Here is a 17110-nt window from a genome sequence, read left to right on the forward strand (position 1 = left end):
TCTAAATTTTGATTGCATGTATTTGGGGAAACGGTGGGCGTGAGGGGAGGGGAGGGTTAGTTGCCCTCCAATCAGTTTCAACTATTAAAAAGGGCACTAGTCATTTCAATTTCCAATGGAATGAGCCCTTTTATAATAATAATAATAATATAATGCAGAAACGTAGGCGAGAGCCTCTTACAAAACAGGAAAAATGCAATAAAAAAATCTATATACACTTTCTAAAGTTACTGAAGTCGTACAAAGGAGTCCCGTATATCTTGTCAAACGAGTTCTTGAAAGAGCTGATGGAGGGTGTCAGACGGTTTATTCGGGTAGGGAGTTCCAGGTGTCGACGACTCGGTTTCAAAAGGCCCATTTGCCTACATCTTTGTCGAACCTTTCAGTTTTAATCTTTAAGGTATGGCCACGTAGATGATTTTCGTTAAAGACCAGCAGTGCTTCTCCAAAGAAGTTGTCATAGCAGTCATCGCATAGCTTGTACAGCTCGATCATATCACCCCTTAGAAATCTGTATGAGAGTGCTGGTAGGTGAAGCAGACGAAGACGTTGTTTGTATGGGAGGTCTTTCAGACTTGGGGAGAACTTCGTCATCCGCATTTGAACTGCTTGCAGTGCATCTATATCCTTGTTCAGGGATGAACGAACTGTGCAATGACAATAGTCGAGAATTGGGTGGACTAGGGACTTGATGAGGGTCACGAGCTTTTCTATATTGAGACACTTGAACGTTCTCCTGATCAGCGCTGATAACTGCGTAGCCTGTTTTATCACCCATTCATAGTGGTCCGAAAATATCAACTTGTGGTCAACCATGATACCCAAATCTCTTTCGACCGTGCTTTGAACAAGTGGTGTGGGCCCAATGCTGTATGATGCAGATGAACATTCAGCTCCGAGGGTTAAGTGGTGGCTTTTCGGGACATTAATTTCCATGTTCATCCAGCACTAATACGGTCTAGATCTTCTTGGAGTTTTGCAGAGTCTTCAGGTGACATGATGATACGATATAGCTTGGTGTCATCCGTGTACAGCAGAATTGTTGAGTCAATATGATCAACTAGGTCGTTTATGTAAAGGTTGAACAGAAGGGGACCTAGGATAGATCCCTGTGGGACATCACTGCTAACGTCAAATTCTATTTGGCTTGTCTGACCTTCTACAGCAATGACTTGCTTGCGCCCCGTTAGAAAGTTTGTTATCCAGGCAAGTATTTGCCCCCCATCCAGGCCATATTTTGCAAGCTTGAGAAGTAGACACTTGTGGGTCACTTTGTCTAAAGCTTTCTGAAGATACAGGTAGATAATATCTACTTCAAGTCCTTTATCAAGAGAGGTCTTCCAGTCTTCCACTGCGTAAAGCATCTGAATTTCCGCAGATCGTGTTTTAAGAAAACCAAACTGTTTATCAGTTAGAATTCGTTTGCTTTTTAGATAGACAAGAATATGGTCTGATATTACAGACTCAAGAAACTTGCAGGGAATACTAGTGAGACTGATCGGACGGTGATTTGACTGGGTCTCCCTTTTCCCAGATTTGAAGATATGTGACACGACTGCGCTCTTCCAGACCCTTGGCAGTTCGCCTTTATCCAACGATTTCTGGAATATGAGTGTTAACGGACGAGCGGTTAAGTCAGCTGTCTCTTTTAGAACTCTTGGATGCAGTTTATCTGGCCCTAGGGATTTTGTCGTGTTTATAGCCTTCAGTTTCTTGAGTACTAAGGATTTAGTTATGCTGATACTGGAGATCGGCTCGTGATCGTTTGTGCTGCTGGTCGTGGGAATGGGTTCTTCAAGGTCTGGTTATTGAGTAAAGACTCTTGCAAATTGCTTGCCAAGAAGGACTGATTTGCCCTTTGAGTCTTCTATGAGGGTGTTCAGCTGCTTGTCAAACAAAGATGGAACTCCACCTCCGTTCTTACGCTTTGAGCTGACGTATCTCCAGGAGCACTTTGGATTTTTCTTCAGGGTATTGGCCAGTTTCCGTTCCCTTTCATATTCTTCAAAGCGGGTTGCTTTTCGAACTCTGTTCGAAGCCTTTCGATAGCCAGCCATTTCCGAGTCAGCAGGAAGCTTACTTTTTAGTTTCGATTTCATTTCCTCCCAAGCTTCTTGTTTTTCTTTTATGAGGTTACTTGTTTCGCTCGACAATGCTATCCGCAAGTGACTTCTGATCAGCGGAATGTGTTGCCCTTCAGCTTCTTTTATGACCGACCGGAAAATTTCATAGAGTTTGTCAGGTGAGTCTTGGCCCTTGAACATTTCTTCCCAGTCAATATTTTGGAGGTCTTGTCTCATCGCTTGATAATTTCTCTTGTAATAGTTGCGCTTCGGCTGAGCTGGTGATTTTTCTTGTGGTTTGGCTTTGATGTTAAACGCTATAACGGCAATTCGATATTCTCTACCATACTATTATCACTCACGAGGAGATCTAAGAGGCTTGGGGTGTCTGTGCCACGCACCCTCGTGGGCTCATCTATCAGCTGTTCGAGATAGTTTTCGCTAAACGTTTCCATGTAGAGCCGTGTAGGTCCATGCGTCAATGTGCCAGTGTACCGTTGCTGCCAGTCAACCTTAGGTAGGTAAGTTGAAGTCACCGACAATTAAAAGGCTAAGATCTTGCTCACTCGCTACAGAGGAAATTGTGGAGCATATCACCTGGTCATTTTTCAAAGGGCTGTTGGGACTTCGGTAGGTTACCCGTATAACAATGCTGTTGCCGCTAGGGATAGTTATCTTGTTCCAAAGGCATTCGTGAGGGTTAGAATTTCCGAAGGAAACGCGCTGAGCTGAGAGATCTTTGGAACAGTAGCATCGTGAAGTTGTCAGCTGAACTTCGAAGGTTTCGGGCGCACTTTACTATCTTGTTACGCTTTCCAAGGCAATCGGATGAATTTTTCTTAAGCTTGACCACCAGTAGACGAGGTTTTATGCCTTTTCTTAAGACTCCTATACTCAGGGTTTCGGATGTGTTGTTAATTTGCAGTTCTGTACCCAGGTCATTTTAGTTCGATCACCGTCTCTTGTCAGGCACGGTCTTTGATTCTGGCAGTCCAAACACAACGAAGTTTGTTTGTTTCTGTTCTCTCAGCCTTTTCTCGTTTTCTTCTTTGAGCAGGGCATCAACAGTAGAGCTAGAGTCGAGAAGCGTTTGTTGGCTGGCTGATGTCGTAATGGGAGCTTGGTTCGCGGCTTGATGAGGGGCCAGCGCTATTCGTTGCAAGAATGGAGTTCCATCTGTTTGAAGGCTTTCCCTTAACTTCAGCTGCAAGTAAGAGACACTTCTTTTAAAGCAGCTTTGGCACTCGTACTTGAAAAGGGTCAAATTCTGATCTTGCACCTTGATTGCATGGAAGAGATCAACTTGGATTCCTCAACAAGCGGCATGCTCCAGCTCTCCACAAAAAAAGCATCTAATAGCCGTAGCTTCCTCTCTAACTGGTGAGTGGCAGTAGTTGCACGGTTCGTCCGAAGTTTGGAAAAAGATTTCCGTCGATTGGGGTGGGCCGTTTCGGTTGTTGACTTCAATTGGCTACGTTCCTTGAGACAAAGGTTGGGGAACGGGAAGCTGATTGCCTTGATGACCAGAGGAAGAGGCCACTACTGACCCTGCTCGGGCTCTTTTTGAAGTTTTTACGACAACGTTTTCTATAAAAATAACCTTATATGCCCCCAGAGCAGAACTTATAACCCTTGCCCTGAGGGTTGTTGGGGGGTTGTCATCCTCAATGACCTAATTCCCAGAACTTTCAACTAGGTTGAACAAAATGGCTATCTCAAATTTTGATTGGATGTGTTTTGGGAAATGGTGGGCGTGAGAGGGGGGTTATTTGCCCTGCAATCGCTTTGGACTATTAAAAGGGCACTAGCCCTTTGAATTTGCAATTGAATGAGCCCTTTAAGTTTCTACGACAACGCTTTCAATAAAAACCTTGTATGCCCCCAGGGCATAAATAACAACCCTTGCCCTGAGGGCTGTGGGGGGAGTGTCCTCCTCAAAGACATATTTTCCAGGTCTTTCAACCACGTTGAACAAAATGGCTATCTCAAAATTTTGATTGGATGTGTTTGGTGAAATGGTGGGCGTGGAAGGGGTGTTAGTTGCCTTCCAATCACTTTCGACTATAAAAAGGGAACACGCCCTTCCAATTTCCAATCGTATGAGTCCTTTTCGAAGTTTATACGATAACTCCTTCGATACGAAGTGCCCTGGTCTAAAACCAACAAAAAAAAAGATAAATAAATAATACATTGTGCCAACATAGGCAGCGCTATTGCGCCGCCTATGATAATTTTACACAGACTACCTGAAAGCAGACAAAAATTAGGTTGTTTCGTTTGTTGAATTAAATAAAAAAAACAATTTTACTGAAATGGAAGTAAGGAGAAATATTAAAACTTAAAACGAACAAAAAATATTCCGTATAATTATTTATTGTTGACCCACTAACATTATAATAAGTGGAGAAATCACATACAAAAGAAACGCACATAAGTTAGGTAACAAAACAAAATAGAAAGAAAACACATACGAAGCAATATTACATATAAAAATCAACAATGCAAAACCTCAAATACGATGCAATGTATATGAGGGGTAATGCCCCTTTCTTGTCCCTCACTCTCTATGCTAAAACTACTTCTCTTTAAAATTCAACGGCCCTTGTTTTTCACGAGTCGTTCCTAAAGAACAGGGACAAGTAGTCAACCTTAAGCTTAAAGAGCGAGGGGTGAAGAGGGGGAGGTCCCCTCACTCATATACGAAATAATACTTGTTCGTTGTAAATTTTAATGCTGCTCTATATTTCAGTTGAAAAAAAACTTTTTTGTCTGATTGTTTTTTAAATCATGCCAGGAAATCCCTCTCCCAATTAAAATTTTTCCCGGAAACCTTTGTCCCCACAGGAAATTTCCCCCGAAAATTTCCCTATATTTCACAATAAAAAATATTAGATGTAAACAATGGGCAAATTGCATAACTTGCAGCCCTTTCCCCAGGTGCTGTAGGGGGGATGTCATCTCCAGAGGCATAGTTGTTGAAGCTTTCAACTATGCTAAATTAAAAGACTAGATCGAAATTTTGATCCCTTTTAAGAAAAGAAATGTCTTTGAGAATGTCTTGGATGTCTTTGAGGAAAAAACGGGCATGGGAGAGACGCTAGTCGCCATTAGTGCTGGGCGATAATGGATATCGATATCGATATATTGTACCAAATATCGATTATCCAAACGCAAATATCGATATCGAAAAACATATTATTTCGTTTTTTTTGTATCTACCGGTGAACATCCAGCAGAAAAGAGCCAATAGAGAAAACTGTTTGGTAAATGGTCGAGAAGAAGAATAAAGTATTTAATCCATTGACTCATCTGTGCTGATACACAGCATGCACAGCTGTATCCAGAAGTTGGCATAGCCTGTTCGCAAACTATGTTTAGTGAGGACTCTCAAATGTTGCTGAGAACCTCCGAAAGGCTTGGCTAGATAAAATACCTGTCATAGCACAGGAAATTATATATTACCCCTGACGATCTTCTCCAAGTCGAGAGTAAAAAAGCAAGAGACATGGATTTGGTCTTACTGGAATCTGTATCAACAGATGCAAGTGCAATGACAGAACCTGCGAGTCAGCCGCTACAGAATGAAGCCAGTTTGTGGGGGTTACATGACAAAGTTTCAGTAGTCAATGCAAGGCAAGCTTCGTCAGCAGTTGCACCTGTCACGGCTTTCCAGATTTTCAGTAGGGAGTTTTTAATTCCAAGAAAAACTGTCATTGAAGTAATATGAGTCTCAGAGATACCTATATAAATTTGCCATAAAATTAATATCAATGTCCCCCACCAATGCTCTTTCTGAGAGTGGATCCAAGTCTGATCAACTAATCATATAGTTGCAATCATGGCAACAAACTGTAAGTAAGGAGCAGCTCGGCCGAATAACAACCGAAACTCTAAAGCAAAAATTTTTTTATAACAATAGGTACATCAAGTGAATTGGCTTTTACGCCGACTCCAGATATACAATATTCATCAAGACTTATGTACCCATCACAAGCAAAAAGAGAAATTTTGTATAACTTTTGAGAAAGGGCGAGAACACCCCTAAAAAGTCAAAGAAACTTAATAAAAATCGTACCATTAGATTTGACATATCAGAGAACCTTACTGTAAGGGTTTCTAGCTACCATCTGAAAAAATGTGAAATTTCGTAATTTTTATGCGTGTTTTTTTTTGTCAGGGTGATCGTATGCTCAAAGGGAAACTACAGTTCTATTTCCCTATTTTGTGACCAAAACGATTGACGGGCGGCTAGATCCCCCTCTCACGCCCCTTTTTTTCCAAAGTCATCCGATCAAAATTTTGAGACAACCATATTGATCAGCATAGTTGAAAGTCAAGTAATCATGCCTTTGGGGATGACACTGCCCTGCATGTCCCGGGGAAAAGGTTGTAAATTACGAAATATGTCTAGTGTCTACATTTAGTATTTGTTTTTTGGGAAGTACAAAGACATTTTATGGGACGGTGAATTTCCTGTGTGTGGGGGGAATTTTCTGCAGTTTGGATTTTCCAAGAGGAGATTTTTCCATGGGGAGGGAAGTTTCCGGGGTGAAGTTTCAAAGGGAAACCATACACGGGGGAATTTACCAGAATTCCTATACTAAATTATTTTTATTTGACTTACTTTCTCTTTGTCAATTTAATTTTACATGTGGAGATATACCGAGGAAATTGACCAGGGAAAATTTTCGAAGGAGTTGAAATTGTCTGGGGGATTTTTCTGTGAAGGGGGGGGGGATTTTTTACGGGAGAGATTCTCTATGGGGAATTTTATGCGGGAGAAAATTTCCACTGAGACATTAATAGGGGAGATTTTCCAGGAAATATTTTCCATGGAGGGAGGATTTCCGGCATGAGGGAGGACTCGGGAGGATTCCCGAGTCCGATAAATTCCAAATCAGGGTTTTTGTATTATTTACTCATATAACCGAAGTTTGTTTGTATTTTATTTAAAATTTGGAAAACATTGCGCAAAATACTCTTTAATTACAATTTTTTTTATCGAATTTTGACAAAACCTAATGTTAATTTGAGCAAAAAACGGATCGTAAATATCGAAATCGATATATCGATTACCAAAAGTAAAAATTGAAAATATAGACATATCGTTTATTCGAATTATCACTCAACACTAGTTGCCATCCAATCTTTTTGGTCACTTAAAAGGGCACTACAACTTTTGTTGTTTGTTCAAATGAGCATTCTCCCAATCTTCTAGGACCATTGATACGACACAATCATCCCTGGGGAAAAACAAACAAAAAAACAACAACAAACAACAAAAATAGACATGCATCTGTGATTTTTCTTCTCGTAAGATACAAAATACCACATTTTTGTCGATAGGAGCTTGAAATCTCTACAATAGTGTTATCTGATATGCAGAATCTGATAGTGGAATTTGCATTAAGATCGCTTGACTTTCTGGGGGTGTTTCCCTCCGTTTTGGAAATCAGGCAAATTTTCACAGGCTCGCAGCTTTTGACGAGTAACATTAAACTTAATGAATTTTACATATTTAGAATCAGCATAAAAGCCAATTATTTGATATATTAAGTTTCATCAAAATTCCTCTTTTAAGTTTAGGTTATTATCGAGCCGATTTGCTCCTTACTTACAGTTCGTTGCCGCGAACTGTATGAACTTTATCTTCTTACAGCATTATGTAACAACTGAGGCTGTTGCTGCCTAAGAATTACACAAGTGATAGCATTGTTGGTTGCATGTCATCAAATACAATGTTGATACTTTTTTTTTAGTTGGTTTTTCCCAATACAACAGAAGGTGTAAAAAACATGACTAACAACTTCGAAACTGGTAGCTCACAAATAGGTATTGACTTTTGAGTGATTCCATAAATCGTGACACAACATATGTCTGGACACTGGAATGATGTCATAAAACTACTTGAACAGCTTTTCTTTACTGCAGTTTTCAGATATCATGAGCATATTTCTAAAACTAGTATTTTAGTTTTTTCTCGTATATCCCAGGCTTGCCCTCAATTATCTGAAATTCATATATCCAAAGGCTTTATTAGTAGACCAAAGGATGGCCATGTCCGTTTCCTAGGTATCCTCCTAGATGAAAATTTATCTTTCAAACACCATATTGATTTGATTAAAATGAAAGTAGCAGAAACCTCGGTATTCTAAGAAAACTAAAGCATATCTTTCCAGGACCAATTCTAAGAATCCTATTTCATAGCTTAATTCATTCTTATGTTTCCTATTGTTCAGTCATATGGATGTCTACTTTCCCTTCCTTTCTGAAACCGCTTTTGAATATCTGTGATAAAGCTTTAAATCTTATCCAGGATGTAAATCGTTCGGCAACTAAACCGGTACTTGATATTAAAAACTTTATATTCTTTCCTGTGCGTCTTTCACTTTTCTTCAGCTCCATGGTGATATTCCTAGGTCCCTTAGGTTTACGACTTCTTTTGTATCTGATCGGTCTAATTATCAACTCCGTAGTTCTCTAAATATCCAAATTCCCTATACACCAACAATAAGATCCGATTTTAATCCTCTTGTTGCGTGTCATTTGACATGGAACACCCTTCCCGATTCGGCTCGATAATGCCACTCGTTTGGCACCTTAAAAAGACTATCAAAAAGATATTTGTTTTCATGTGACTAATTTTCTTTACTTGTTCCTGCTGCCAATAGTTTTTTTTTTTTTTTTAGATGTTGTGATTCACCGTATTTTTATAAAGTTTATTTAGTGAACCTTCCTTGTTTTTTTTTGTTTTTTTTTTTTGAAGCAAATGCTTCACATGTTAAAAGTTAAAATGCTTATGTTTATATGTTTAAATATTAATGTTATGTCTATATTGTCTAAATCTTAAGCATTTAAATGTTTAATGTTTATTTGATATTTTCATAATCCCCCTCCTACAGGCCATGGAGCCTTTGTGGGGATTTGTAGATTGTTATGTAATTATTTTACTGATATATGGAAAATAAACCTATCTATCTATCTATCTATCTATTAATTACAAGGGAGGAGGTATTGCAAAGCAAACAAGTAAATTATATCCAAAATACAGAAAATTACGTATAAAATTGTTCAGGACGTGGGAAGGACCATGTGCCCTAAGTCCTTCTAACCTATGTAAAAAGAAAACAAACATTTTTTGGTACTTTCATTTTAAACAACATAAACAAGAAGAACAATAGGGAATTCTTTTCATAAGACAGTGAAGATAATTTGAATGAATTTTTCGGCTCTATGTCCAAGCGCCGTCCTCAGCAAGACAAAAAATATATAAAAGAAGAAAGACTCACAGCAACATGCGACCAAAAAAAAACTTCGTTGAAGTAAGGATGCTGGGACTGTGTTGAAATACTTTGCTTTTTAGTTTTATTGGCGCATGTTGCTGTGAGTCTTTCTTCTTTTACATATTTTTGTCTTGCTGAGGACGGCCTTCGGCCATAAGGCCGAAATATTCATTCAAATTATCTTCACTGTCTTATGAAAAGAATTCCCTGTTGTTTGTCTTGTTTTTGTTGTTTGTGATGGAAAGGCAGTGTGGTCTTCGTTGCTATTTACTTTCATTTTCTTTTAATGGAATTGCATCCCCCCCCCAAGATTTTTAAAAATATCTCTTTATATTTGTATCTTCATAAAAAGACTAAAAAAGTTTTTCTGTCCCCTACATTTTCGTCTATTGGCACCCCTGAAAGATAATCCTTTGACGTCTAGTTCAGAAAAATTTCCTGGCTTTAATATTGAACTTGACAAAAAATCAAAAAGCCTGCCACATTGATCTTGTTTTTAGCCTTTTTTCATCAGCAGAAAGTTGCAAAAAAAATATCTGAAAATGTGTTTCAGTTTTCACTAAGAAAATCTTTGGCTGAAAAATATATGGTTCACTGAATTTTTCTGAGAGATTTTTCAGAAACTTGACTAAAAATTCAAAGCAAACAATCCATGAAACTATACCACAAATTACTATTGTTTTTTTTTGTTTTTTTTTTATTTGCAGGTGTTCATCCTCACTGCAAATTGTTTAAATTCCGTGTATGCAATTAGAGGAATGACAGCCCAGACAGGAGATAATAAATAAGACAAATCCATTTTCTGGACCACATTTCCATGTGCAATCCACCAACACAGTGTCATTGTATTAGGTGCAAACAGATCTGACCCTTAGAAGGGAAGGGGGGGGATCCATAAAAAGGCGGATTTATAAAACTTTTCCGATTTTTCCATGGGTGGAGGTTATTTATACTGATTGCAAAATAATGGGGAATAGTGTACAGAATTAGTAATGATGATTTATTGATTATATACACATACACAATCCACAAAGACAATTTCACACCCCGTCTTTCTTCTCTCTTGCTTGTCACTTCTTGAGTGCTCCTAGTGACTTAGTTATAGTTTAAATCCCTGACAGTACAAAGGAGAAAATTCTTCCTTGAATAAATTTAGACTGGGGCTTTTTATTTGAATAGCCTGTAGATAAATCCTGACAAAATGTTTTGTCAAAGAGTCTAACAGTGTTTTGTTTTGAATACTGGCAGATAAGCACTCAGGGACGGATCCAGGGTTTTTTAGGGGGGGGGGGGAATAGGTTGGTCTGATGAACTTGTGTTAGGAACAAGTTTAATTAACGCAATCTTGCGTTAATTAAGTAAATTACACTACTTTAAACTACGTTAGGGGGCGCGTGCCCCTCTCGCCCCCCTGGATCCGCCACTGTAAGCACCACTATACTGCTTTCTATTTAATGACTATTAAAGGGAGTTTAATTAAATGATACTGTGACATAAGAAGCCACAGCCTTTTGGTATGCATTTGATGTGATGTCTGCACATTTTCTTCTAACTTGAAACAGGCCAGTATGAAGTTTCACAGAAGCAATTTTCAAACCTTAGATATAGTATCACTAGTCTTTTAAGAGTTGCTGATTAATACAAATTGGGCAAATTACAACTCAAATATTTAAGGAGCTATACTTTCATTTTCATCAAAAAGCACCCAAGAATATTGCAATTTGTGTATACTGACACAAATATATACTGATATGAAAAACATATTACAGGTAAGAAAAGTTAAACCAACAATGGCACTTCGAGATAATACAGGCTTCAGATAATTGCCATATTGGGCAGTTTGTGTTCCTTGAGATCATCTCCATCTACTTACAATAGCTAAAAGCTAAAAAAAAAAAAAAAACACTATGGTGGTTAAAACCTCCTGGCTGTCTAAAATCAAAACGTATTTCCTACATACAATACATTGCAAAAAATATATTTTGGATTTGGGTGACGGGCCTGTTCCTTCCTTTTGCGTTCGTTTTAAGAAATTTCTCAAGGTACAAAATGGAGCACAATTTCCAATTCAAAAACTGATGGAACAATGTGAATTTTGATTCCTATTTTATGATTGATATACTTTCTATGATGGGTTTCAACTAGCTCATATTCTGATTAATCTATTATGGGAAGCTGCAGATCCTGCCCTCCAAATTCCGAAAGATTGTTTTAAGAGTTGAATGTCTTGCTCTCAGCAGTCCCCTTGGTTCTTTGTTGTTTACTTTGATAATATATTGGAAGTGCTGCACAGCAATAAAATTTCTCCCCTTGACAGATGTTTTATACATCTGTCTAGGTCTAGATACTACACTTTTTCATACTTTTTGCGGTTACGTTTTCTCAGGTTGAAAGTTGTGTAAGCTTTTGCTAGTATTTGACTCGACGTGAGCCAATGATATTGAAAAAGAAAGTGCAATATATATCAACAGGTATCTTAATGGAGAAGAGAAACTTTCCACAGTCTCTATATCATTCTTTCAAAAATATTGCGCGTAGTTGTTGAAGACGTTGAAGACGGTAGTTGTTGAAGACGGTAACTTTTACCGTCTCAGTTGTTGAGGCAAGGGTAGAAGGTACTCGGCTAATCTCATTCGTGGCAAAATCATTCCAGTTAAAGGAATTACTAATAAATAACTTTCTTTATTGCAGTTTTAAACACCACTTTCCTTTTTTCGCGTTTTTGCCCTATAACAACATTGCAGTGACACTAATCGTCCAGATCGGCTTTTTATAGGGCGTAGATCTTCAATTATGTCAACTATGTTGGCCAACATGAAAACCACTAAAATGGTTTAAATATCTTATTTCACTTCAAATTCTAATAGAATGGTTTACTTTTAAATCCTAATGGTAGTAATACAATAATTTTCTTTAATACCTTAGAGAAGTTCCGGAATTCTTAAAACATTTTGTTGTTTTAAAGCGGCCACCGTAAGTACACAACTCTATTAAAGAAGCTACGTTGCAGAATGGAGCAGTTTTTTTTTTTACAAAATTTTTATTTACTTAACAGTTTTAGGAAATGAATGTATTGATCGCCTAACTGATTTTTCTCCTCAAATTCAAAAAACAGAAAGCAGAGGGTTCTTTAACTTCTTGGGAAAGATTGGATGAAACCAAGACAGATACAAAAACTAGAGGTAAGGTGCTGCTTCATTACCAACTTTCTAATCTCATGTCTCTAACTGAAAAAAAAACGGCTCACATGACTGTTGCTCGTTTTGACCTTCAATATATGCCATAAAATCCTTGTTGCATAAGAAGAGGACTGTTGACGAGCCAAGGTTGCAAGAATAGATTGTTGGATGAGTCTAGTTGTGTTTTTGTCCCCTATCTTCTGAGACACTGTTTCATTTTCCCATTTTTTTTTTTTAGCCAGCCCCTTTTTTCTAAGGTATGCAAAGAAAGGAGAACGGTGACTCTGAGGTCAGTTCTCCTATCTCCTCCTGGAATTAATAAGAATAAGATAAAATATGAAACATGGCTGACAATTATGCAGCCATGAAGGTTACAAGAGTTGAAAACCCATTTTGGAACTTAAAGTTATGAAATACAAGAAGTTGCAATAAAACGCAAGAATATAAATTAGGTCGTTTTCTGGGTCATTGTCTGAGGAAAAAGGCGTCAGAAGTCCTGTGCAAAAATAAACAGTCAAATTATCAGAAAGGGGAGAGGACTTAGGAGGAAGGTCTGTGGCCCTTTTGAACAGAAAGCGCGACTAATGCTGATTAACCAAGCCACTCAAAACACCAACTGGTCATTGGATTGAAAAATCTTCTACTTTGTGTTTCAATCTCTAAAAAAACATTTGAATACTTTAGTTCAAAAATTTATAAATGAAACCAACTTTTCAAGTTAATTCGCCTAAGACATTAGAAGAGCTTCTAATCCAAAACATTTATAATCTTTTGCATGAAATCAACCAACATTCAGAAGAAACCTCAGTCATTGTACCCATAATCACCTTGCTTGACATCGATCTGGAGTCCTTTGTTAACCATGACCAGATTTCTTATGCTTGAAAGTTGGACTTAATGCATAGGCAATGGAAACCAAGAAAGGACTATGAATTTCCTGAAACAGTTAACCAGACTTTTGAGGGTATAGCGATAACATGTTGTCGATATCAAAGTACATGGCTTCAAAAGTATTCATTGCTGGTGTTCAACCCTTCAAAATAGGTGCATTCTGTAAACACTGCTTCCTATTTGCCGAACCTGAGACCAGTAAAGGTTCACATCAGACACTTGGAAGCTTAGCTTTGAAGCCAACCTTTAAGATGATCTTGCTGACTTCAAGCACCATGATAAAAGACAGTATCATGTTACTGCAGTACAAAAATCTGTGAAGACCAATAATTCCGAAGACCAAACTGCCTTTCCACGACAATAAGTAAAAAGTTCAAATAGGGATAGATACGTTTAATAGACAGTGATAAATTTCGCAAAAAAAAATACTAGATATTTTGGTCACTGCATATGTGACCGAAATACACTGGCGGATCCAGGGGGGATCCCCCCCAAGATTTTTCTTGCGCCCACTTTCCCTGTCTTTTTTTCTTTTTTCTCACTCTTTTTTTTGAATTTGTCAATTTGGTCAATTATTGGTTCCGTTGTCACATCCCCCCCCCCCAATATTTTGCTCTAGATCCACCCCTGCCGAAATATCTAGCATTCTTGTGAAATTTATCACTGTCTATTGAAAGGACTTATGCCTATTTGAACTTTTTATTTATCGTTAGGACCAAGTGTCCAGGCCATTCTACTTTGTGGTTTTCATGAACTATCCCTATGGGATCTTTGTGAAAAAAGTGATCTACTTACAAAAACTGTTGAGAATGAAGAAGTATTCAGAGTGTTGTTGTGATTGATGATGGATTGCAGAACCATGAATTGTGGGAGCATTACAAATCATGTGCTAAAAGCCCTAAATATGCATCTCCTCTAGTGTAGAATGGTATCGTCGATAGTGTAGGCATTGTCATTCGGGATGCAATTTTGAAAAGAGTAAAACATTGCCAAGAGTTATTTGATATTGGCTGATGAGATGAGTGATGTAACTTCAAAAGAACAGCACGTTCTTGTCGTCTGTTTCTATGCTGATCATCAAATAGAATAAAAAAAAATTAGGTTTCAACACTGCAAATGACTTCACTGCTATAGGTCTTGCAAAGTAGATTATTAGACTACTTAGAGCTTGGATTAGACATGAACAAGTTAGTCCAAATTGGCTTTGTTGGAGGTAGTAGCATATCCGGTTTGTGCAATAGCAGCCCAGACAGCTGAAAGAGTTGAGACACCTGCCTCAATACCAAGACACCAACATTGGTGATTCTCCTCTTCAGACACTTCTCTTTTTTACCAAGACTTTGCCTTTTTCCCATATATTGAGCAGCTACGTGAATAGCTTGATCTGAGATTTCTTAATCACTGAGCTAGAGCATTTCAAATTCAACTTCTATTCCCTCGTTTCATTTTTGATATTGTATTAGCCTAGGTTGTGATGATGCTGCAAAAATATAAGCAGTTCTGTCTCTCTGAGACTAGCCTCCTTGCTAAGCTATCTGTCTGGCAAGCCAAATGTAGGTCTCGAGGCGAGTCTCATTATTCTGATAAAGTTTATCAGACTTTTGGTGCATGTAACAACTGTGTTTTTCCAATGTGCATTCACTCTTAATTGTATTCTTCCTGTTACCACCTTACTTATATTTATATTGTACTTTATATTGTTTTTTTTTATCCCCCTTGTATCCCTGGCCTTTTGAGAAGGAACAAGTATACTGTGATTCCAAAATGTATTTATTGGTGAATAAGACTCGGAACTGTAATGTCAAGGTGAATATTGACAATGGACTAAGCAGCTTCATGAGGAAATGAAGACGGATCAAAATATAAGAAATATTTACAGTGCTTATGCTGGTTTGTATCTGACTCAAGGATTGGCAAGATTAGAGCTCTTCAATTGGTGCTGCGATGAGTTGTTAGTAGTAGTAGTAGTAATTTGATTAACTGGACTTATTATTTTATTGTTTTTAGTAGTATAGTAATAAATGAGCTCAAAAAGGGGATTATGACAGTAGCATACTGAGTTGCTGTTGAGTTTCTGAACTTCTCGTAACTTTTAGCTCTTGCCCCTCCTCCAACGGAAATCCTAAATATGCCACTGGCTGTAGTAGAATAAACCATCCAGATCCCTGTAGTGACTTCTGAGATTGCCAATATCACACGAAAATCTAGTCCACAAGCTACCTGTTGACTCAAGTGATTTACAGTCCCACAGTAAAACCATTGCAATAATGGACATATGTTTGAATTCTAGTGGGAGAGTTCCACGCTCAGGTTCCAAACAAATGCAGACTCTGTATCAGTGTAAGACAAAGATCATGTGCCTCAACTTTCTGAAATAACATTACAACTAGCTCACTGATTTGATTCTCTTTAAAAAAATCTAGTCCACAAGCTACCTGTTGACTCAATTATGTGGGAGTGGGAGAGTTCCACGCTCAGGTTCCAACCAAAGGCAGACTCTGTATCAGTGTAAGACAAAGATCATGTGCCTCAACTTTCTGAAATAACATTACAACTAGCTCACTGATTTGATTCTCTTTGCATACAAACTCACAACGTATTAGCGATCTTTGACCAAAAAGTAGGTTCAAAAATTATTTGAAGTTTAGTGATGTCTCTACTATCATAGACAGTGCAATAGAGCTGCCTAAGTAAAGAGCAATGTGGGCACAATGTATTATTTATTTGTTTAGACCAGGGCAATTCGTATCAAAGGAGTTGTTGTGGAAACTTCAAAAAGGGTTCATTTGATCAAAAATTGAAGAAGCTAGTGCCCTTTTAAATGGTCGAAAGTGATCGGAGGGCAACTAACCCCCCTTCCACGCCCACCACTTCCCCAGACATCCAATCAAAATTTTGAGATAGCCATTCTGTTCAACATAGTTGAAAGGCCCAGAAAATTATGTGTTTGAGGATGACAACCCCCCACAGCCCTCAGGGCAAGGGTTATAAGTTGTGCCCTGGGAGCACATAAGGTATATATAGAAAGGGTGATTGTATAAACTTCGGAGGATGGATACCCCCCCCCCCCACACACACACACACCTTATATTTTCCCGAAATGCATCAGAAAAAAAATTTTGATATGGCCATTTGCTTTCTTAGAAACTTCAAAAAGAGCTCATTCAATTGGAAATCGAAAGTGTTAGCGCCCTTTTTCATTGTCAAAAGTGATTGGGGGGCAACTAGCCCCCCTACCATGCACACCATTTATCCAAATGTATCCAATCAAAAATTTGAGATAGCCATTTTCTTCAACGCAATTGAAAGGTCTGAAAATGTATCTTTGAGGATGATCACCCCCCAGAGCCATCAGGGCAAGGGTTATAAGTTATGTCCTGGGGCATATAAGGTATATAGAAAGGGTGATCGTATAAACTTCAGAGGGGGCTCATTAGATTACTAATCAGAAGTTTTAAGAGCCCTTTTTGAGATTCACAGTGATTAGAGGGTGGATACCCCCCCCCCACGCACACACACCTTGTATTTTCATAAAATGGATCTGATCGAAATTTTGAGATGGCCATTTGTTGTCTTAGAAACTTTGAAAAGAGCTCATTCAATTGGACATTGAAAGGGCTAGCGCCCTTCTTAATAGTCAAAAGTGCTTGGAGAGCAACTAACCCCCCTCTCACGCCCACCATTTCACCAAACA

The 17110-nt window shown here is 38.3% G+C and overlaps 2 protein-coding genes across 2 annotated transcripts in view; both read right to left on the reverse strand.

Moving 5' to 3' along the window:
* LOC148948356 (putative extracellular sulfatase Sulf-1 homolog) overlaps window positions 1-17110 on the reverse strand; it is a 327273-nt gene that overhangs the window by 300443 nt on the left and 9720 nt on the right. The gene's annotated exons all lie outside the window — the stretch shown is intronic.
* On the reverse strand, window positions 346-936 carry LOC148948360 (uncharacterized). Its single transcript, XM_089094901.1, has one exon. The coding sequence runs from the start codon at window positions 934-936 to the stop codon at window positions 346-348; it is 591 nt and encodes a 196-aa protein (XP_088951027.1).

Source organism: Artemia sp. Qi Xiang Cuo, chromosome 9 (assembly GCF_049724085.1).
Source record: "Artemia sp. Qi Xiang Cuo chromosome 9, ASM4972408v1, whole genome shotgun sequence".
NCBI lineage: Eukaryota > Metazoa > Arthropoda > Branchiopoda > Anostraca > Artemiidae > Artemia > Artemia sp. Qi Xiang Cuo.